This window comes from Neodiprion pinetum, chromosome 1 (genome assembly GCF_021155775.2).
Source record: "Neodiprion pinetum isolate iyNeoPine1 chromosome 1, iyNeoPine1.2, whole genome shotgun sequence".
NCBI classification, from domain to species: Eukaryota; Metazoa; Arthropoda; class Insecta; order Hymenoptera; family Diprionidae; genus Neodiprion; species Neodiprion pinetum.
In genome coordinates this window covers 30,309,130-30,332,214 of record NC_060232.1, presented here as the reverse complement: position 1 = coordinate 30,332,214, position 23,085 = coordinate 30,309,130, and the positions used below count along the sequence as shown (strand labels likewise).

Genomic DNA, 23,085 nt, shown 5'->3' with positions numbered 1-23,085 from the left:
ATGTTTGGTCGACGAAGCGATCATCTTTACAAATAGCTTCCCAAGTCGCCGTAAACACCAGAATAACATGCCCGATACGTATTCGTGCATAGCCGGATACATATGAATAATGACATTTTGAAGAAGCTAAGTTTCACGTTTCCTTCTTCAATACAGTAGATTTGAAAAAAAAGAAATTTTGACCTAATTATAACATCACAAAGTGTTCATACCCATTTTAGTAAATGAAATCCAGTACTCTGTTATTACTGAGCATATTTCGTTTGTGTATCTTGACATGAAAAAAAAAAAAAAAACTATACAAGACCACAAAAAACGAATGATTGTCTGCGTGCCAATAGACGATAATTTTTATCGGTAAATTAGATCAAGTTACGGCCTTCGCAGCCAGGCTTTCATTCGAGTAAAAGTATATAAGCATCGCATTGCGACCGCAGAAACATCAACGGCAAAACAACCCCTGTCACGTGGCGACACGTGTTTGCTCCTACTTCGGAAACAATAATCAAAGCCCTCTTTTACGCTTTTCCCTCCTCTGTCGTCGAGCATCGTCAACCCGTGGTGGAAATGTCATGGGATAGTTCACACCTCGTTGCGTTGTCCGTAGAATCGAGCCCTGCACGTCCTTGCGGACTTTGTATTATAAAGTCATCACGACCCCACATGATCAACGCATTCCTTGATTGAACTTACTCTCAGCAACACCAGTCACGTGGCTAAAACTACAGTCCCATTTCTTTGTGGACTATGCAGCCGTTATAGTGCAGGTTGTGGGTGGTACACGGAGTGATGAAGTCTGCATGCATGTAATAATTGTTTTTGATGAACCGCAGATTGATTGCTTCGTGGACAAAAAATTCTCTGGGAATACAGTCGTAGCAAAAAAATATGGACAGACAGTAAAAAAAAAAAAAAAAAATCTACAACGCATGCAAAAATTTATATCTTTATGAAAAGCTGGCGACTTGGTACTCTAAGCGGCTAATTCGCGATCACGTAAAAGTGTCGAAAATTCAATCTACTAGTCGAGTAGTATACTGTAAATATTTTCGACTATCCAAATACACATGATATCTGATTTTTTCAATAGGCGGGTACTTAAAGTCATCGCGATTTCAATCTATAGACATGTTACATATATGTATGAGAGTGAGGCTGGAAAACAAACATTGCCTGCACGGTAGATGGCATCACTGAATACGGGTTCTAAAAAATTGAAGGGTGCGTGTGGAAAATAACCCCCATGGGCGAGGTTACCATCGGTAGTGAAGCCTATCGACCCCCTCTGCATCCCTTGTGCGTAAGAAGAAGTCTTTCCGACAGTAGCTGCGGCTTAACGTACCGACCAACGTTACTTAGGATAGGTATATTAACAGTTGTGCTCATGAAATATAATTTGCATATACAAATAGCTCATGTCGTATTCCTTTGTGTCTTTATATTGCAATTCTCATAGTGTAATAAGGGGATGATTTGATGAACAAGGAGGGCGGTAGGTTTCATTATTATACCGAAAATCACATTTATTAAAACGTGTAGAAGTAAATACACTGAATCATATCGACATGTTCCCGGATTGTTGACAGAACTTTTTCTTTTCTTTTTTTTTTAATCACATTTACGTATTTGCAAGATTGTACCTAACATATATTTTCCACAGTGTAATATTACAATTGATTATTAGCTTAATCATTTAAATATTTCGAATTGCGACCGAATCTTCGATTCTTCGTGCCCGATGCTTATCGTATCGCTTATAGATTTACGGTGACTCAAACTCGGCCAGGTTTTCTGCGTAAGACATAAAAGTGCGATGAACATTCAGGTATAGCGATCGACGACCGAATTTGGAGGCCGTTTCCGCGGCTACCGTACGACAGTTTCGCAATGCCCGATCGCGTTATGGTTGGCACGGTTACTGTGTGGACGATGGAAAGTTGCCCTCAGGTTCGTCGTTCTAGGCAATTCGCGCTGCGCCAAACTTAAGGATTCCGCCCCACGGCGTAACTTTTGAGCCCTCCAAGCCTTCATCACTTCTCTACGGACTTCGCTGTTCAAGAGACAGTATAGCAAAGCCACGAAACACCCCTGAAATTGCAAAATAACATTCGATTAATCGTTTGCACAATGGGTGTGATGACTGTCTGAACAAAGTGGTCCGAGCTTCTTATCGACCAAGTCCAACGTGTACCTGAAAGGAGGCAAACAACTGGTCGCAAAAAAGCCACACCAATTCAATGCTGTTGTCCTTGTAGTACGAAAGTCCCAGAAACATTGTGTAATGGGCTCCGAAAAGTGGCAATAGAACGAGTGTCGATTTTGCCCATCTTCTACGAAAAGAGAATCAGAATAATGCCTTAACGTGCGTTGTTTCCGGCACATCTATAATGCAGATGTGGTATTGAACGAGTAAACTAGCACGGTATTATTCTGTCGATACTATATAACGTGTGACTGAGAAGAAATAAACGGAACTTGAGGTTCCGCACTTCTTACCTGTATCGCATTTTCTTACGCTGAAGATACACGGACGTCTTCAACTTGACCAGAAGGACCCTCACGATATTCACAAACAGGACGAAGTTGCACTAAAAATGATGAAAAAATTACAACGACATGACGTCGATTATATGCTACAGCATTGTGATCGAAGAACACAGAGTCTCACCAAAATCGATATCATTATGGGTATACGTATGATGAGGAATAAAGCGGAATTTTTGTGGGTTGTCCAGCACAATGTATCCTCCATCGTTAGGCGGACCGCTATCCAAGGTATGACAACCATGCACGGTAACCCTGATGAATATTCAAGTTAAACGAGAGGTCACAGAATTCCGTATTATTAGGTGGTAGAATGGGAATTAATTGCGAAATACTTGCCCCAGCCTAGGGATATGTACAAAGTGATGGCCGATGTATCCGTGCTAAGCGCTAGGAAGACTAAATTGTGAAGATAAAGACCCTCCATTAGAATCCAGGCGTAGTTAGCCACGATGAAGTATTGCCACAAACTGGTGATGGTCTTGCAGATCCACGTCTGGAAGAGTAAATGCCGAAAGAAAGTGAGCTGTTACAATGCTCGGAATCAGATGCTTGATAACAAGTCATCGGCATTCGTGAAAAGTCTTATAATTTATTCCCTCACGTTGTGTTCCTTGATGAATACGTTCTTCCCATCTACCATTACCACGTCCCAGGCGATGCCGATTCCTTCAACGAAAACCCAATCCTTGAACAGTGACATAAACGCTCGCATGATGAACGACACGAACAGATGCATGTGAAGTCTGTTCCTGGGATTCCTCAGTTTTCTTAAAACATAGTTAACAAACAACATTCAATACCAGATCTGCAAACACAGAGCGATCGGATCACTAATTACGGAATCATGGTAATGTTCAGTTGGAATCTTTGACGTACCTGAGTAAGGTGAAGATGATAAACGCGATGACAAGTGTCGTCAAAGAAGATGCATATCCTATCTGCGATACGATCTTTATAACCGGCAACCATTTCTGTAAATTAGGACCAACGATAAAGCTTCCTTCACCGCAGACTGTGTTCCAAAAGTTCTAGACTTAGAACAGAATCAAAAAAGCCAGCACCCGAGAAAAAAAAGAAGAGAGAGAGGGAGAAAAATAGGCTAAAGGATCAGCGAAGATTGTATTTCCAGCACGTTGGTGCAGCGTGCAAGCGGTATAAATAGCAAACCTCAAGACCATTGCCACGATTCAATTCGATACAAGTCTACGGGTATTGTGGAACGTTGAATAACGAGAGATAAGATTACTTCCCGCTCGGCAGGCCATTTGAATCGATATCAGTCTAGTGGCCCTCGAAGCGTTACCTTTTTTCACTTAGATGGGAAGAAAATGGCGGTTTTTTAATGCAACTCTCTAAGATTTCAATTCAAGACTAGCAAAAAGTCACCGCAACAAGTTGAGCTGACGAAAACGTCGCTGCTACTTGTTGCACGCGTTGTTTGAGATAAGCTTACCTTCAAAAGAGTGGAATTTCTGTCCCCATCGTAGTTGCCGAGTTCCTGATCAAACTTGGTGACGTAGCTGACGTAGAAAGAGCTGGACGTCGTACAGAGCGTGTAATTGCTACTTGCGACTTTTTCCCTGTTGGTATACCATTCTCCAGATTCGAGGCACACCTTCGATGCCATTGGGTATACCGAATTGTTGTTGTACCCGATGACGGAAGGCTGTGGGCACGGGGCTATTGCCGTCGATGGAGCCAAGGTACGGGGCCAGCAGAGAAGACCGTCGAAAACAACAGGGCAGAAGGTCATCCAGGGAACGTCAGGTTCTACAGGTGAGAAGAAAATATCCCACTTTCAACGCACAATCATTCCGTATTGGCTATTTGCTGGGTTTGAAAGACGTAATAAGGTTCGGAATGGTCATCGAATTCGTATTTCGCATAAGAGAGTGGCATTCGGTTACCTTTTCAGGTAAGATCCTTACAAACGAGACATTCGATCGACATGCTGACCCTTGTTATTTTCCTATATTTCAGATACTCGATTGAATCAAGTAGGTCAATTCACTGTAAGAATGCCTCTTTGCTTGCCTCGCAATTAGAATAACCACCCGCTTAGTTCATCGAGGTGTGTCAGTGTCAATTTGTCAGGGCTGTAATATAGTTCCAGTGGTTCGACCCGATGTCGATCCAATGATACTATCAGACAGAATACATGTGGTAGACGTTCGTATTTGCTAATTACTTCTTCCGCGTCAATGGGGCTGTGCGAAGGGCAACGGAAATTGCGGCAATTAAATCAAAGTCCCCGACTTTAATACACTGCTGCAACTTAACGCTAAATGAGAACTGAGAGTCGAGCCACTGGAGATCTTGGGATGTAAGTATCTTTCTATCAAGTTACAAAGCTTTCCATAAAAATACAAACATTGGCAGCCTGCGAGTGTACGAAACCTAGATAAGTGATTGCATTATCGGTTTTCGAGTGTTCGAATCGTTCCACGGTCTCTCCTTCTTTTACGTACATACATTCGAGTCCGAGGAATTAAAAAAAGGCTTGGAAAATCTAACTTTCCAGGTATGTGTTGTTGAAAAAAGTGGATCGATCATTCCTACGTTTTACATTTAAAGAGAAGAATTGAAAAAGAATGTTAGTGCCATTTTTCGAAAAAAAAAAGATTTCTCCGAAAAATGTGGTAGTGCCAAGACTAATGTTCTATGAAAAAATTTTTTTTCTGGGACAGAAGTGGCATTCACAGTATTTGTTAAACACCCTTCTTCATTTAATTGTCAGGATGCCAATCGCTTTATCACTCTCTCTCTCTCTCTCTCTCTCTCTCTCTCTTGTGTTTACGCACGATCGGAATAATATTTCTCCTTCGAACAACTGGCTATAACGAGATTCTAGTCGGCTGGCTGTTTATATCTATATATCAACGTTGGGATTGCAACTACCTCAATCACCAATAAGTCTCATTCTCGAAATCCATTCATGTGTACGAAGAGATCCAGGCACTTCCGCATATCTACAGGTATACCCAGCAGTGTACCTTTCGTTGAAAGCTGTCAGTGATAAGGAGCGATGTTAGAATTTCATGTAGTTATTATACCACGGGCATAAATTTGTGTCTTGTTCCATGTTTGAACTAAATTATCGATCTCCGTAAGCAGCGCGTTAAACTTGAGAAACTGGTATCTTTGAAAACTATGCGTTTTACGCTGTTAAATTGATTAAGCCTACGCATACGGTTCTCATTCTCGACTTCTAAAAGTAGAACGTCCATAAATTATGCTTCTTCGATAAGTGTATAAAATTACTATGTACAATGTGTAAGCGTACGCAAGTTTGAACCGTTTTAACCGAGGTTCACCATAACGGCTTCTGGCCACTGCTTTGATGTGTACGGTTACCATTCCAGTAATTGAATTAAATATTCAGAATTGTTTTGAGCTTGATCAAAAGATATTTTTTGATAAAGGAGAACGGCCTCAAAAGCACTACTTTGGAATAGGTATAATTTAATTGCAATTTTGCGTATAAAGCGTTAATCAACTACCTTTGATATTCTCCGTTTGTCAAAATCTCGGCTTTTGATTTCAGCAAATAAACTCGAGCTTGTTTGATTTTGGTCCAGACAACAGCCTGCGATTTTCCGTAGAAGCTAAGTACCCAAAAATGCAATCCTACGCGAGGATGGACGAAAGAAAACAATTCCAGACTATTCGAAGCGGTGATTTCCTTCGAGACATGAGCATCAATGTTCCATATCACCGGATTTTCGCTAGCTAAATTACGGTATTTACAATGTTACGATTAGTTTGAAATCTAATAATCGCATCAAGTAACGTGGATAGCTGGATTTGAGGCATGTGCAGGGACAAGGACAAAACATCCAACTGTTTTCCGAATTGTCTTGTCAAGAAACTTTCACATCACCACTGTTCTACAGCCCTCGGTTGGTAAATTTATTCTTGAACCTTGACACCAATAAAGAGAACCTCATTATTTCAGATCTTTCGGCTCACTCGGACCTTCGCCCTCTGTGACTTCGATTCTCGCTAATCTTCACTACATCTTCGTATTCTACTCGCTGCCGTCATTTCGCTCAGGACTGCTGCTCGACTGTGATGTGGTTGCACCCTATCTATCACCCTTCGTGTCGGATTGTAAGACCTGCTGCACTTGGTGAGTATTGTACCTATTGACCTAGATTTAAGTGTATTCTTTGCAATATTCAAACGGTAATTGTATTAGCTGATACATCATGGTTATGCCTTGGAATGCTGCCTCCTCGGATCACACGTTGATTAATTTAATTTTGACCCTCGGTCAGTGTGAAGTGGAACTGGTAATTAATTACTGATCACGATCATTGAAAACCGCGCTCGTTTCCAATGCAGTCCAGTCTTATAATTCACGTGTGCATGAAATTATATTATTCAACTTACCAATTTGCTCGTTCTGCAGTGCGTCGCAACGATTTTTCTGCTCGGATATGAATCTGTATTGAGCCGATTCGATCATTCTGAAAAAGAAAAAATAGGTTTTATGTTCCACCTGAAGGTCCTCAATAAGAAACGTCTGTTTCAACCTTGGCTTCAACATTTCACTGACACATCAATTAAGGACCACCTTTTCACAGCACTCAATTACCCTCACATTACTCTTCTTGCGAAGAAAACCTTTCCTATGGCTCAATGGTCATTGAAATATCAAGCAGTACCTGCACACATTTTCCCCTCTTTTTATCACTGGCCACCGTAGACTTTGTATTTCTGTTCCGCCAAAGAAGCCAATCGTGATCCAAAATGTCTCGTCTAATCCGATCACATTTCTACGAACAGGTGGATTAAATTGACCAATAAACAGCTTCAAACTGCAAAGTGTCAAGAGTGGCCTGAACAATTTCTCTTTGACGTAGAGTCTTGCGAGTTTCAGGACTTGACCTTAATCAGCTGTCGACTTGTGAAACAGACTTCATATACTTAAACCTCAAGCTTCGCCGAACTAACCGCGCATCCTAACTAACGCGGTGTTTTAATAGATTGTAATATAACCCGAGAGACAGTTTTCCGACGATGAGCTCCAGTCAGAAATCTTTAAGAGGAAAACGTCCGCGTATAGAAGCTGAATTTGCACTTTTCCGAGTTTCGGTTTCCCCGTGGAACGCGCTAAACAATATACCTGATTTTCGCGGTCCACCTCGTGGATTTTTTGTTTCCAAGTTCGAACTGATTCCTGTATTTCAAGATTTTCCATTATAGGTCAGGCAGAGCTGAAAAGTATGACGCTGAAACAACTGATTCCGAAAATGTCCATTTGCATCTACATCTCTGTAAAAATAATACGCATCAACTAACATGATCGGTTAATATACCGATCGTTTTAACGACGGCATAAAATTTGCAAGAATTTCTAACGGTTCAACTGACACTTCCTTAATTGCAAGTTAGTTCAGTGGTTAACGTGTAAAAATCCGATATCCAATTATTTGGCCATTCCAGTCGACTGGGTCAAGGTTGGGAAAGATTGAAATTACATGTCATTATACATGAGCGGTAACAGCGCGACGACCAACAACGTGCAACAAAGTTTACAGTCACATTCTTTCTTTTTGCAACCTCGATATCACTCTTGGGCTTCTATTTTTTCGCAAATTTATTTTACAAAGATCAAATTTAGATTAAAAAATCCGAATGTACAATTTAGGTACGCAATAATTTTTGCCAAAAAAAAAATAACCGACCATAGTGTGGAATCTTGCATCGAAAATAATGGTAAACAATTTTGCGTAAACAATTCAAGAAGTTACAAAAGACATTCATTGCCATCGAAGCCTCGGATGGAACGGACTGGAAATTTTCATACATCAAAAGTGCAATTGAAACTCGATCTGGCAACGGCTGAAGGTGTAATGGAGGAAGCCGAGCGCATGTAAATTCATTTTATACAGTAGGTGTCCACGAAGCATCTGCACAACATGTACTCACCATTTATATATGGCAAATGGAGACGGTGAATAACGCGAAGCCTTTTTTCCTCTATCTCTTTTGTAACGTTATATTTCACTCTACAACCTCTCGATCTATTATCAACTTCCGGAATTCCCTACCGGAAGTATTGCGAACGGTATAATACCGTACCCGATATCCTCGCGTTACTAGAATGGTTTCTTTTAAAATCGCGAATGATCGAATGAAATGATTTACATACGTGGTCAACGGTTGTGCCTCGCGTAACTTCAAAATCAGCTTCAGCTCCTACTCCCTATCCTCAATTTCTGTAATGCTACAGTTTCTGTATTTTTCTTGTTGCTCTATCTTGACGACGTAGATATTTACTTAATTCAATTTTCTTTCTCATTACGGAACTTTATCCTTCTGATACTTGAATAGAAGATGCTTGAAACAAATTGAGTTGAGAAAAGTGATCTTTGGCGTGGGTATAAAACTTGTACGTAATACGCTTCTGTACTCCTTACGAGTTACAACAAGTGTACTCAGTACAAAAGAATCACGATCAGACATTTCTTGCGTTTCCTTGACCAGATCTGAATTAGATTATCGTTTCATTTCATTACCTACATTACATCGCCTTAACTGTCTTGTAACTCGATCAGTGTTTTTCGCTAAACTGTTGCCTTTATACCCTCTGTGTCGGGGGTTGCAAGTTTTTTGTCAAATTTCATGTACGATAAAAACGATATTTCCGTTGTTAGCAACAATTATAAGGAGTGCCTTGGCGAATTGAAAAAATTCCTTCTGTGGTGTTGAATACAGCATTTAATTTTTTCTCCAGAAAAAAGATTTCTGTTTCATTCGTATGAGAAATCACAGACCGACCTGATACGGACACGCGACAAGATTTCTAATGATTTTTTTACTTCATTTTTTTGTTCATTCTTTCTTTTCGGACTGTCGGGGGACTGTTCGTTGAAATCACTAGGTCTTTAAATTTTTTAGATCGATTGGTATGCATTGCGGTTATCGAAGTACCTTTCTGTAATAATATTTATTCACTTTAATCCTATTTATTTACATTTTATTCGTGTAATCGATATTATACGTATTTGTTAAATATATGGTAATGTTTGTTTTTCAATTACTATAATGCTACCAAAAGAATCATTATCGAAAGAGTTACTGCACACAAATGATCCCCGTGTGCATAGAACGGATTAAAATGATTTGTCCATTATCACATTGAGAATAAGATGTCTCTTACTGGACGGAAGAAATACTTTTTTCATTCTGCCAACATATAGCCACTCTCGAATAAACCGTCAAAACGTTATTAACACAGCATGAGAAATTTTTCAAGTTATGCTACACTGTTTTTATCGTTGGATAGAAATATCTGGATTGATGCGCCGCTAACTTTCAAGTTCATTCGATCGAATGACATGGCGGGAAATGGTTTGCTCGCGTAAATGAACATTTTTTTTTTCAAAGGATGTTATTATTATTATATTTAATTAAGTTCAATCTAAAAACATCCAAAGAGGTATTACATACTGAAAATATCAACCCAAGTAGTCAGCGATCCCCAAATATTTCACAACAGTATCCGGTTGTTCTGCAGACAAAAAACGAGTCTCCATTTAGACTCTCGATTACTTTATTCCACCGTTACAGCGCCATATGAAAAAATATCTCGCAACCTTGTACTCTACAATTTGATCAATACAAGGGCTGATAAATATTCATTAAAAATTTACGACGTCCAATGATTCAACAAGTCAGCTCGGCTCACCTTCTCCTGACGGATATGCGACGACGGCGAGTTACCACAAGATATTTGGCGCTGTCTAAGCGATGCAATCACTGTCGCACGATAATCGCGAAACACGCTGCCAGTGCCTTGTCAAACCTCGGTGCGGGATGACGAAGGTAACGAATTTCCGCACGATTATTCTATTATCAAATGGTCAGCAAGGGTGAAGGTCGGCTGGATGAAGTGGGAGTGAATCAGGTGGGTCCTGCTTCTCACGGGCTTGCGAGGAGTATGTTTGCCCTCTGGGGTGTCCCTCGCAGATTCCCCGCCAAAGCAGACTCCCCGTGCTACAACAATTCCATCTGTAGCTTCGCTTCTCGTCGCGCAGGCGTCATCCCGAAGCACTCCGGACCCAGTGATGGGCGCAATTGTAATGAGTCGAATACGGACAACAAATTAAAAATTTTATTTATAGTCGAGACCACACGACAAAACACAAATTCCGACGGTAATTTTTAATTGAACGTATACAGGGTGCGAATTACATTTGCATCTATACGTGGCGTGTACACACATAGTCGAGATGATGCGATTTTTTTTTATTAGATACCAGCTAATGTCCACTAAAATCTCACTGTTACAAATTTTTGAAAAATCCTACTCTTACGGTAATTTATTTACCGATAATAAGTTCGAAGGAAGTGTACTTTAAATGGGGAAATCCACCCGCTTACAGGAAGTTGTTAGAGTTGAGACAGAAATCTGGAAAAAATTAGGAAATTATTTTTTAAGTACTTGGAGTCCTTTGGGAGTGGCACGGATAAAATTCGTCAACACCCTAAATTAGGACCAGCCCAATGTGACATATTACATGGTTGAATAAAGATATCAGTTACATCAGAGAATTGTACTTGATCAATGAAAATATTTTGTCAATTACTTGCAAAAAGTGTAATTGAATCGAAATTAATTACTCACTAGGTACAAATTTAATTTTCATAATTTTATTTCGCTTCAAATACTAACTGCAAATCGTACCTTATTTTATCTTAATGACAAATCAAACTTGTATTTTATTTCACGCCAATTACAAGCTGCAATGCTTGAAGAATGTAACGAAGTGTACGGTGACTGATTTATCCGACCATACTGAAATTCATAAACAGGATTATCTCTGGATTCGTTTAATTAAGATGATTACAACTCATGCGAAAACATTTGGTCCGGACTAGCTTCTCACGAATTTAAACATTACTGATTGAAGCATCTGGCTTTGTTAAGTGTTAAATTTTACACGTGCGAAATCAATTTTCTTCTTGGGTGAATATCGGGACTTTGTCTCTTTTCTATGCCATCCTTTCAAAACACCTGTTGAAAATCCTCATTTTCCAAATTGAATTGACTGATCTCACAAGTTGGCCACAGTAGAAAGGCTCAAGCTTTGTTCAGCCGAGGCATTCGGCGTTCAAGCGAACAATTAATCAGAGCGTCAGGCGATCCCAGTCCTTAATTACAACGACGACGCGAATCGTCCGCAGTTATGATTCTTGCGATATTTGTTTTGTTTGCTACATGCACGATATTTCTATCAGTATTTTAACAAATAACTCAAATCAATCCCGAGTTGTGATCGAAGTAGTTGTACCTCTGTTTTCGAAAATCGAGATTTTATTTCCGGGATTTCGAATCGTGCTTAGCCGTGCTTAGTCCGATAATCTACTTGAAAATATAACAAAATTGTACCCATTAGTTTCATTTTCGATATTTTATACAATTTCGATTTCTCAAGACGATGTAAAACTGGCGTAAATTCAACTTTGTCACAATAGCTAGGGTACCCTGCACTTATAATATTATACCTCTAACCGATAAATTATCCACCATTCGCTCGGATACCTATCTCGACATTTTCTACCTTTTTCAGCAATCGTTTTATTTTTGAAATAAATTTTTACCTCGTTTTATTGATTTCAGCAACAGCTCTCACAAGTCAAGCTGGAGAAAGGAACGAGATTTTTTTGTGGTGATATGATACAAAGTGTCTCTCGCATCAAACGCGATTCGCATCCTCAATTTGTATGAAGAATCTTGATATCAAAGGGCACGAGGTAAAAATTTACAGATATTTTCGCACAAGATAATTGCCCGTCGTGAAGTCTTCATTTGGACAAAATAACGACGAACATGTCTATGGTGTTCGGGAGTTGGACGTCTTCGTGATTCTTCGAACGTCAGAGTAAGGATTTATTTTTTGCCGAGACGTTCAATGTTTGTCATGAAACGTGCGTCATTTTCATGTACTCTATACTAAATTGCCCGTATCACAGCGATTCGTATCGCAACAAGGCGTGAGTTACTTTCCTTCCAATACTATAGTGCATTCCGAAATTGGATTGCATGAAAAAAATAGCATCCAAATGTAATGAAAATTGACGAACACTTTATTATTATTATTCTTGTTCTGAGATATTCGATTTTATTACTAATTATAGAGTCAACGCAATACTTTTTTCCCATTATCGCCCGCACGAATCCTTGGCGGATAAATGCTGTAGAAACAACAGCCGGGAATGTTAAAGTTTCGTTCGTTTTCCAACTTTGTTGATTACTTTGCAACTGGATATTGAAAAGTTTAATGAAATTGAATCAATCATGCTGCGATACCCTCGTCAGCACGTTTCCACAGATTGACCATTGTCATTTCGAATCAACGAAATTGCTGCCCACCGTATTACCAGTTCTGAATTTATCATGAGGTTTGGTGTCCGACAACCGATTGCTATACCATTTGGATTGCCGTAAGCAGAGCTTGAGGATCACTTTTTTCCAGACAACTCAGAGGCTCGGAACTCAGCGAAGACATCAAAGAAGGTATTGTCTTCGCATACTATTTGATGGCTGTCGTGTTTATATTGAACTTTCACGTCGTTCTTTCAAAGCGAATATCAAATTACAAAACACGTTTCAATTCGATCGAGTTTTAAGAAAAATCAGTGTGGCCAGTAATACGATCGTGATACTGTAAAGTTGCCTGTCAAATTCCAAGACATGGCTTTTGATCTAAAACTTCCTTGGAAGCTGCGTGATGAAAGACAATTGTTGTAATTTTATATATCGCAGTGTCCGACTCATCCTTTGGAATTTCAAGAGCGAGTAAATTAGACAAGAGAAAGTAACAAGTGTAAAGAGAAGAGAGAACTCAAATGTCTGACTCAAAGTGTTATAGCAGGTGCATTTCCGTGCACTGAGATGCATGACCAGGCTAGTTGAATGTAATGTCGAGAGGATGCGACCGATTAATTGCAGGCTTCTTGACAAAAGTTGAACGATCAATCTAGGTTTCAATTATTGTACCGTTTAGCCTTGATAATCGTAAGAGTTGCAATTTGATTGACGTTTGTATTGCATTTCGTCGATTTCACTGACATCTTGCCCAAAGTATACACAAGTCTTTGGGGGTTTGGATTTTTCAATCAGAAACTACAATCGAAATACGTTAAACATTGCTGACGATGAGTGGACATGGAAAAAATAATAAGGCCAGTCAAGTTTCCCGCTCCTCAAACTTCATTGATTACGTGAAATTAGAATCTTGATACCTGATACAGCTACTGATCCCCGAGTCGAGGTGTTGCATAAATTACTGTTAGAAACGAGAATCGATATTTTTATTCAATGAGAAAACAATGAATATGAATCAACGGAGTTTTGTCAACAGATTCCTTAATTCATAGAATCATGGTCCGTAAAATTCGAGAATTTGAAAAATACAAATATGCCTTACAATGAGTTTAAAAAACTTCTGATCAGTGATAATCGAGGACTGTTTTGACTTCTGAAGGGATCATCTGAGAATGGAGCCGACTTTGAAGAGAGGTCAACATGGATGGCCGAAGCGAAACGGTAAAATAACTTTTCACTGTACCAATTCGTTCAACTGTGGTATTGAAATGCGTCCGAATGCAATTATCTCAAATTCAGTGACTTCAGCTCCGCGTAAACATTCATCTTTTCTACCTCAATCACTCGACAATTTGAACTAAAGATTGCTGGTTAAGTCGTTACAGTTACAAGCTCGCGTAGTTAGCGTAACATTCGTCTACCGACATGAACGGATAGAAATTTGTCATCTAAGTACGCTTGTCGCCCTGCAACTCGACACGATCCATATATTTTCTCTGCATAAAATTTACAGTATCACGAGGTCACGGACGTGGTGTGAAAATCCGACTCCGACGAGCCCTTCGAAGTTTCAGACGAGAAACTCATTTATATTTCCGTGAGACCAGCCTCCACGGTTTCAAGTACATCATTTCGCCAGGATCGACAATCATCGAGAAATTTATTTGGATTGTGGTAGGAACGGAGCAGATTTGTTTCTTCAAAACACTGTGAAAATTTCTGTTCGCTTATCCGTTTCCAGTGGTGTCTATTATTACAAATGGATTCGCGGACTGATTCACCTCGAATCAATTTTCTTCGTAATAACGCTCCTGCATGATTTAGGTCTGCACTCTCGGTATTGTGTTCTGCATAATTCTGATGTGTCTGGTCTGGCGTCGCTTCCAACAGACCCCAACAGTGATCACTATCGACACGACGACACACCCTATATGGGACCTGCCCTTTCCAGCAGTCGCAATTTGCAATTTCAACAAAATCTATCAGCCGGAAGCCGATCGTCTGAAGGCAGACTTGTGAGTATTGAGATACGGCCCTTATTGGCTTCCTTCGATTACCGGAATTTCTTCTCGTGAAGTCAAAGGGTGGGCCTCACCAACGCGCAGATCGAAGACTTCTTGCAATCGCTACCAAAGCTGGTTCGTCCGGAGTACATAACCGTCAACGTCAATCCAGGAATGCGAGCCATGGCTGCTCTCGGCTATACGGTGGAGACACTGATGCGCCGGGTAAGTTGAGATCCGAAATAAATATGCACTCGGGGTGTGATCGCTGTGTGTAGAAAACTAGGTCGATTTCAGATCTTGATATGATTAGTCCACGGAAAGCGGCCTGAGTTTCCACTTCAAAGCGCACACACTCAAGCCCTAGGAAAATATCGATATTTGTCAAAACATCGCGGATAAGACGATCGGAAAATTTGCTACTGAATTTCGTGTACAGACCCAGGTTCTGTTTGCCGTGGGCAAATAACCAAACCGTGAATGGTGGGTATCGTATTCGACAAGTAACTTCGCTTTGAAGTTTAATATATTAACACCGCCGTAAAATCGTGCTTGAAAATGCAGTAACTCCGTTACGATACGTCGATACCTACTTTATAGTTGGTGAAAATTCAACTTTTCTCAAATACCCATTACGGTATAATATAAAGACTTGGGCAATGTTCATAGGCAAATATTTATGACCATTAACAAGACTATGATTTTCTTATCGGTGAAATTTTCTCAACTTTTTTTTGAGTTTCGGGTGAATACTGGTCTTGAATATTCCGTTCCAGTCCCGCGAGGGTTTTGTTTCATTTAGTTTTCCAATTTAGCTGATGCAGCCTTGCGACAAAATGTTGATCAAGTGCGCTTGGTTAGGCAACCTGTACAACTGCTCCAAGATGTTTCGTACGATCAAATCAACCGAAGGTTTTTGCTGTGCTTTCAATTATCACGCGATGATCGCGTCTGACTCCGTAGCGTAAGTAATGTACTTGTTGACCTTTTCCTTGATTTCAGAATCTCACTGTTGACATTTCTGGAAAACGAAATACGTATTAAATTCAGTGAATTACAGTATTTAAAATTTAAGCACTCATCATTGATCGACAATATAGCCTGTGCAGGCTTATGAATATACACGTATACCTATACGAATGTTCAGATTTATAGATAAAGAAAGAAATTTCTATCCACATCACGGAATCAAGGCTACACTGGTTACCGGTTAAAAACGCATAAGATCCTATCCTTTGAATATAGATTAGCTTCGCACTATCAGATATTTGGATGCAGATGAAATTCCAGTACCTGTTACAGAATACCTTCTACCTACCAAAAATTCGTACCAGGGGTAATTAGCTCAAACACCGAATCAGAACAAAATTCCGATTGGGTTCCCGGAGTGGAAGGAATCGAGGTTAGTAAACTGTTGGAGGGACAACCTGTAGGTTCAAAGTCACTATGATTGGAGCTGAGCGTCACAGTTTTATTTTCATGAAAAAAATCACTGCGATCGAAACCGTATTTATGAAACTTTCCATTAATATTGTCAAAAACATTATATAATTATATCATGTTAGAAAGTCGCAGGATCTGGCAGAGATGTCGGGCTGTCCGTGATATTTGATTTGGAAGAGAATTTTTACGGAGGTGCGACCCGCCCGTATATCGGGGCATCGGTTATGCTTTACGACGCGGAAGATTATCCAGAAATCTCAGTACTTACCTCTCTGGCAGAACCGGGGAAAGAGATCGACATTGCGATAACAGGGACTATAGTCGAAAGCGTGCCGAGCGTTCGAACGCTTTCTGTCGAACGGCGACGGTGTTGGTTCGATGATGAGGTGGGTCTTTTCTTTTCTTCGCCTGATTAGGTACTCGACGTTACCCTATCAATGTTATGCCTTACATATTATACTTAAATTGAAACGTTCAGACCCAGTAATTGACCCTTTTATTTTCTAAAATAATAGATTGACGGCACAAACCGTAAATTTCTCGATGGTTAAAACCGATTGCTAGAGGGTTAGAAATGCCAAATTTAGTCTTTGATAATTTTAGAAATAACGATCAAACAGATCCACCCAAAAAAGGTCAATAATTTGGACATGGTCTATAACCTGTACGCTTACCTTATTAGCTGCTAATTTTCATGTTGCGCATGATTGACTGCAGGTTAGTTTGAAATCATCGCCGCTCTACAGTTATCCAACGTGCGTTACCGAATGCAGAATCGAACACATCAGGAGCTTGTGCAACTGCATACCATTCTACTATCCGCACTCTTGTGAGTTAAGTAGACGTAGGATGTCTTAGCGTCGCTGGGATTCTTATTTCACAAATAATTCCCACATTTACTCGATTGATGGCACACATGCACCCGTAATCCAGAGCTTTCCATTTCAATTCTACCGTATCTGGTCAATGTTCAACGTATCACTTGAGAAATTCGTCAAGCTGCTGCGACATTTTGCTTCCCGGGTAACGTATCTTGCTTCTATGTTTTTTTTTCCACAGATACGCAAACTCGCACGTGCGGTCTAACGGATGTGCACTGCCTGCGAACTTACAGACGTAAGGATCATTTTCCATGACGATTTCGCGTGTTTACTTCCGTTTCACTCAGGTGCCATTGACGCCACTGAATTTCGTCCTCTTTATTTTATCATACGCAGGAGTTCTGTCAAGCTTACAAACGCCGATAGATATGGGTATCGAAAACAGCACGCTGGAAACCGCCGAGTGCCAGTGCCTTCCTCAGTGTACTGATAGATGGTATTCTTTCACAACCGAGGCGACCGATATGAAACAAGTTAAATACGACGCACCGATGTTGTAAGTTTCTTCGACGACAACATGACAGTGATTACTTTCGCCGAAGATAAAGTTGCTAAAACATACGTGTTTATACAACTTTAGAATCCAATACGCAATCACAGAGTTTAAGAACCAAAAGAGAACTTGCAAATTATCTCCTTGCATGGTGTATAGATAGTTTGGTATTGATACGAAAGGTGATAGTATCAACAGACAAATATCGCCGTCAATTACGCTATCATCACTTATCTACTGATTATTTTTCTTGCTCACAGTGAAAACGAACCTCAGCAATATAAAACTGCATAATCATTGTGGGTGGCTCTTCTGTTGCTCCTAGGGGACATTTCTAGTAGGCATATTCTCACATCTGTCGCTACATTGCCTTGTGTGAATGAATACAATGGGCAACAATCGAACTTGCTTGGGTTACTTGATAATTCGTACATAATGGTGTAATGAACTTGTTTTGCCAATTTACCAGCGAGCACCTGAAGGTGTACGATCGTGAACGATTTTTGTGTGCCACATCGTGATGCGGCGAACATCGGTTCTTGTTGGTTCACCGCAAACATACTGCGTACAAAAGTATTGCGCTGAATTTGGTTAAATTGATGACATTTACCAATCAGTTGTATGGCGAAAACAATTGTAAAACTTGCCGCTTAAGCATGTAAAATGACGCTAATGCATGCATGGGTGTGTGAAATTTGTGTTTTATTCTGTTTTATGGGATGGTAATAGCCAATATTACAGCCATGGCTTGGACGTTCGAAATTTATCTCTGATTTACGTCTACTTTCGAGACATTTCGTGTCTTAAGTATCGCAAGGATATTTGGCTCACCTGGGACGGTCTGTTCGGTAAGTTGGTTTTTATTATTGAAAAATTACTTTGCAGCCTTTAGATAATCAGGATCCGGAACCTATAAATGACTGAAATCGTTTTTCAGCATCCTTTGGCGGAATTTTTGGGCTATGTCTAGGTGGATCCGTTATTAGCCTGATCGAACTCGTTTACTTCTATGTAGTAAGAATATTCCATAAAAGGAATTACCAGGCGGTTATTTCGGTAAAGAAGTCTGTCACTTCAAAGTTACAAAACAAAAATATCAAATGGATAGACGTGACGACAAATCCCGATGTGAATAATCATAATCCAGAGATGTTAATGAGCAGCTTATGGGTACCCTCAAACAATTCTACAGTGGACGACGCTGCTTCGTTATCAACCGAGTTCAAAAGTTTCCGAGCTTCTACCAGATTGAAACACAACAGGATCATCGCAAACTAACTTCCACGATGCAACGTTTATAATACACGGTTTGTTGTATCGTCACAGAGCAAAGTAAACATTTTTACTACCAAACAGTCTTTGCGTTCCGATAAGTTCGATATTATGAAAAGCACAGAAAATTGGCGTATAACTGGATCTTCATTCGAGTATTGTTTAAATCGAATTTTCATGCGGAGCGTGCAAAGAGAATAAAATCTAATACCTACGTGTGAGTCACATGAAAATTACGTCCCCGTGAAATTTCAAATATAATATTCTGCCTGCAATCAATTCAAATAATCCTGCGATAATAAATCAGTCACTAACAAACCGCATACAGAGCATATAATAAAAGTTTTTACTTCAGTTATGATCAAAGTAAAACGTGGTTGCTGTCCCCTTCGAGCTTGTCTCTTCGGTAATTTACGAGTGACCCTATTAACGAATGATACGTCATCGCTAACTGACAGCAGACATCTGATCGTTGTCATGACATGCAGAAAGTACTGTTTTCAGTATACGAGCTTTGTCACGCTGCGTATCATCGCCGTTTTCATTATTCCAGCTTTGTCCCGACGCGCATCATCGCTGCTCTCAATGGGTGGACTTGGGCTATTGAGGCAAGCGGATGAACGATGTTTAAAGTTGATATTTTCTGGAAGACCTTGATTAATTGTAATAAATATCGACATTTTTGTCAATAACATGTAAAAAAAATAGTTACAATGTTTTATGGTGTTTGAATCATTCGAGACAAATGGAATTCATCGGTATATCAGTTTTCGGGAGCTGATTTCGTTGAAGCATAATTTGTATCAGGGTGCAAACTTACTAGTACAGAATGTTTTTTGCAATAGGTAGCTGCAATTCTTCGCCGGAAGAAAGTTAACTATTTTCGGAATTGAATATGCATTCCATGATCAATGACGGAATGCGTGTGTTCAGCGCAAATATCGCCATGATCTAACTGTTGCAGTCCAGAATCTCCATTTGAGAGCTATTCATGCATTCTTACGACTGAATAATTTCTACAAAAAATATACGCCAAGTACCTGTGATACGAACGTGTCAAATGTTGCCTGATATTTTGATGTATGATGTCTCAATGTTTAATGCCGTTTGTATCAGCTGGCAAATATATTCACTTGCAAAACATTGCTAAGATTTTTGGAGCGAAATGTTTGAAGAATCGATTGCCGAGGATTAATGATACATCTACAAGCATAGCGACTTCACCGTATTATTTCGTCAGACGAGTGAAAATCTGCCATACCTAAGCCACGAAAGTGTTGTTGCACTTTCTCTTCGCTCCCTATTTCTCCGAAGAACCTAGCCATCTAATACGGGAGACTGTTTCTTTACTCTCTGATTGTAAGAGAGACACTCTTGTGCGTATTCGACAGGTGAATAGATTCACAGAGGGTAAGTTTACCGGATCAGGCTTTTTATCCTGTCGACTATCGAGTCCAATTTGCAGTCGTGTTCCAGATATGAAGTTCCTGAAGCCAAAGACAATCAGGAGTGCGATGATACCGTCCTTTCTGGCCCACTGGGTCCTTGGTATGGGGACTATTGAGTGCCCGTTCGGTCGTCCGAGACCAGTCATATCTCTGTGCTGGTCAATCGTTCATTTCACCCTTTACTTGAACATCGTTTTACTCGCAAACAAAGAGGATCCTACCGAAAATGGGCTTGGTAACGTTTCTTTTAACAGCTTTCAGATTTCCAGATTCATCAACTTGATCGCTGTGACGATATTTCTGTACTTTGGGCATAGGAAAGCGAAGGTATAATGTAGTTTACAGAATACTAATCGAAAATGCCACGTAACATACGATTTTTAAAAAATACGATGTATGTACCTGAAAAACTTTCAGGATGTCGCGATTTGTTTGGACAAGCTCAGTTCCATTGACAAGATGTTGATCGCTATTGGGATCCCGAACGAATACGGATTGGTCTTAAAATATCAAATGATTCAGCTGACCGAGGTCCTTATCTTCGTGGGAATAACGCTGATCTATTGTATTCGGTGGTTCGGTTACGAAGCTTGGTCCAAGACCGCGTCCTTCGCCGGTGTAATTTGCGCTGAATATCTAATGATGTACAACCATATTATCAATGGCACCTTTGCTGCCCTGATCAGGTACTCATATAATCGGGATATTCGCAGTCGTTGTCCCGTCACCCAAACCTCGTTGTCCTTCTTGCAGACACATTGGCGGGCGTTTTCGACATTTGAACGCGCATCTGCGGCAGTTAAGCTCCAGAGAAATAATAACTGGGCCGTTTCTTCCGATTTCAAACTACTTGTTCGCTCCATTTAAGCTCGAAATTCAAGCGAACGGACTATCCACCAGAGTAACGGATAAGGAGTCAGTGGCGCATGTCGTGTGGAATACCAGGTGAAATTTAGCGGGTGAGGATAATTCGTCGTTAAACCACTACAGGGACTACATTTTTTTTCCACAGAAGAATACATCGTGAACTGTGCACCATAGCCAGGACTCTGAACGAGGCCTTTGGCATCCAGCTGCTTGTGTCGATGAGCACATCTTTTATTCTCATAATCACCCTGCTCTATACCGCTTACCTTTACTTCAGCGTCGTGACAGCCGAATATTCGACATTCAGCATTTGGACATTCGTGTTAATTTTGAATTGGCTTATCTTCTCTTGCTCGTCAATTCCGTATGTCGCTTATGTCTGCTCGATCACCTCTGCCGAGGTAAATGCCAGATTTGTACTTAAGTATCTTACAATGGTTTACGAATACTCTCGCGTATCGGAGTAACGCAAAACGTAACATTCGTTACACGCAGGCACAAAATATAGGCGAAGTCATCTACGAACTTATCACGCCGACCACTTCCAAACAAGCAAAAGATGAGGTAGGTACCACAGCAGCATTAATTAAGTTCTACTCTGTGGTAGGCGTTTTGCAACGTGAGAATATTGCCTGAATCATAACTAGACCTCTCTTGCTAGGTGCACAGCTTTTCACTCCAGCTTGTACGAAAACCTCTGGAATTCACCGCATGCGGATTCTTTGTGCTGGAGAACGGGGTGATTCGCGACGTACGTAAGTCTGCATTTGGGTCAATGATAAGCGAGTTGCACTCACAATCAAACTCTCCGAATACCTAACGTTTACTTCTACTCATTGAAGCTGTAACGCTGCGCCGACTCAAGTCGACTTGAATCGTTGAATGCGGCGTCGAACCTTCATCTCCAGCTTTACTTTCAGATGATCTCGTCGGTAACAACTTATTTAGTGATTATGATCCAGCTTCGCAGTACGTATGATGTGCCGGTCTTTGCCTCGACTGCCGTTCCATCTCAAGCGCTGAATTCTACCAGCTGAAGTGAAGTCAATGCCCATCATGACATGCATATTTCTAGACAAAAATATTGGTTGATTTAGAGTGTGTCATATCCGTTACGTATAGAACTTGCAAAATTCTTTTGTAGGTATAATGTGTTACGAATCTCATTTTAGTAGTGACTTGTAAGAACGAAATATATATCGTTGATTCCGAGTTTCGGGAAATATGCAAACGAACGTTTGGTCGTTAATACGTTAATCCATAATAGGTGGTTGTTGACGAAACATCTGAGCTGTGAAACTTACAATTAGACATTGCAGCTAACTCATCACGTCACCATTATCGATTGTTCCGTCTTGTTTAACACCTGAAAAATTACCAAAGCTCCAGGGTGCGAGTCAATATTATCGAAAACATCTATGAAGTATAAATTAAAAAAAATGGTGGTGATGATGGGGATACAATTTATTTTACCACATGTCAATCTCTGATTCGAATGTACACAACAAGAGAACTTATAGACTTCACAAGTTATTTTACCTGCGTCATTAATTACTAGGGTATAATATATTAGTTAGGTTCTTTCTGCTCGTCGTGATTCCTAATGTACAATGTTGGCAATCATAGTCTATAGATTTAATTCATACTCAGATAATTGCGAAATGAAACATACTCACTGCACGCATGTCATCGACGCGTTGAATAATTTATGAACACTTCTTATTTCAAAGTTTTCAAGTTAAAGAATGAAAAAAGAAATGCATTTACACTAAACAGTGAAATTTTTCTGGAT

At 40.1% G+C, this 23,085-nt stretch overlaps 3 protein-coding genes across 6 annotated transcripts; 2 read left to right on the top strand and 1 right to left on the bottom strand.

The window, feature by feature from the left end:
- Positions 1-1,556: 1,556 nt before the first annotated feature.
- On the bottom strand, positions 1,557-7,039 carry LOC124224890 (secretin receptor-like). The gene is made up of 9 exons (XM_046637121.2): positions 6,940-7,039; positions 4,001-4,317; positions 3,424-3,518; positions 3,149-3,314; positions 2,884-3,040; positions 2,669-2,799; positions 2,497-2,588; positions 2,192-2,330; positions 1,557-2,088 (listed from the first exon to the last, which is right to left on the bottom strand). The coding sequence occupies exons 1-9, from the start codon at positions 7,013-7,015 to the stop codon at positions 1,867-1,869; spliced, it is 1,395 nt and encodes a 464-aa protein (XP_046493077.1). The 5' UTR covers positions 7,016-7,039; the 3' UTR covers positions 1,557-1,866.
- A 7,707-nt stretch (positions 7,040-14,746) lies between these two features.
- Positions 14,747-19,859, top strand: LOC124224891 (sodium channel protein Nach). The gene is made up of 10 exons (XM_069138178.1): positions 14,747-14,901; positions 14,964-15,114; positions 15,705-15,853; positions 16,180-16,291; positions 16,455-16,718; positions 17,050-17,161; positions 17,392-17,448; positions 17,550-17,709; positions 18,436-18,554; positions 18,644-19,859. The coding sequence occupies exons 1-10, from the start codon at positions 14,747-14,749 to the stop codon at positions 18,982-18,984; spliced, it is 1,620 nt and encodes a 539-aa protein (XP_068994279.1). The 3' UTR covers positions 18,985-19,859.
- On the top strand, positions 19,857-22,459 carry LOC124224892 (putative gustatory receptor 28b). Of its 4 annotated transcripts, none has more exons than XM_046637123.2 (8): positions 19,857-20,388; positions 20,455-20,753; positions 20,844-21,112; positions 21,180-21,371; positions 21,439-21,694; positions 21,789-21,857; positions 21,955-22,044; positions 22,214-22,459. In XM_046637123.2, the coding sequence occupies exons 2-8, from the start codon at positions 20,457-20,459 to the stop codon at positions 22,328-22,330; spliced, it is 1,290 nt and encodes a 429-aa protein (XP_046493079.1). In that variant the 5' UTR covers positions 19,857-20,388; positions 20,455-20,456; the 3' UTR covers positions 22,331-22,459. The 4 variants fall into 4 exon arrangements, with proteins under 4 accessions (XP_046493079.1, XP_046493081.1, XP_046493085.1 ...); XM_046637125.2 differs by having other exon boundaries at positions 21,955-22,048; XM_046637129.2 differs by having other exon boundaries at positions 21,941-22,044; positions 22,214-22,347.
- Positions 22,460-23,085: the final 626 nt, after the last annotated feature.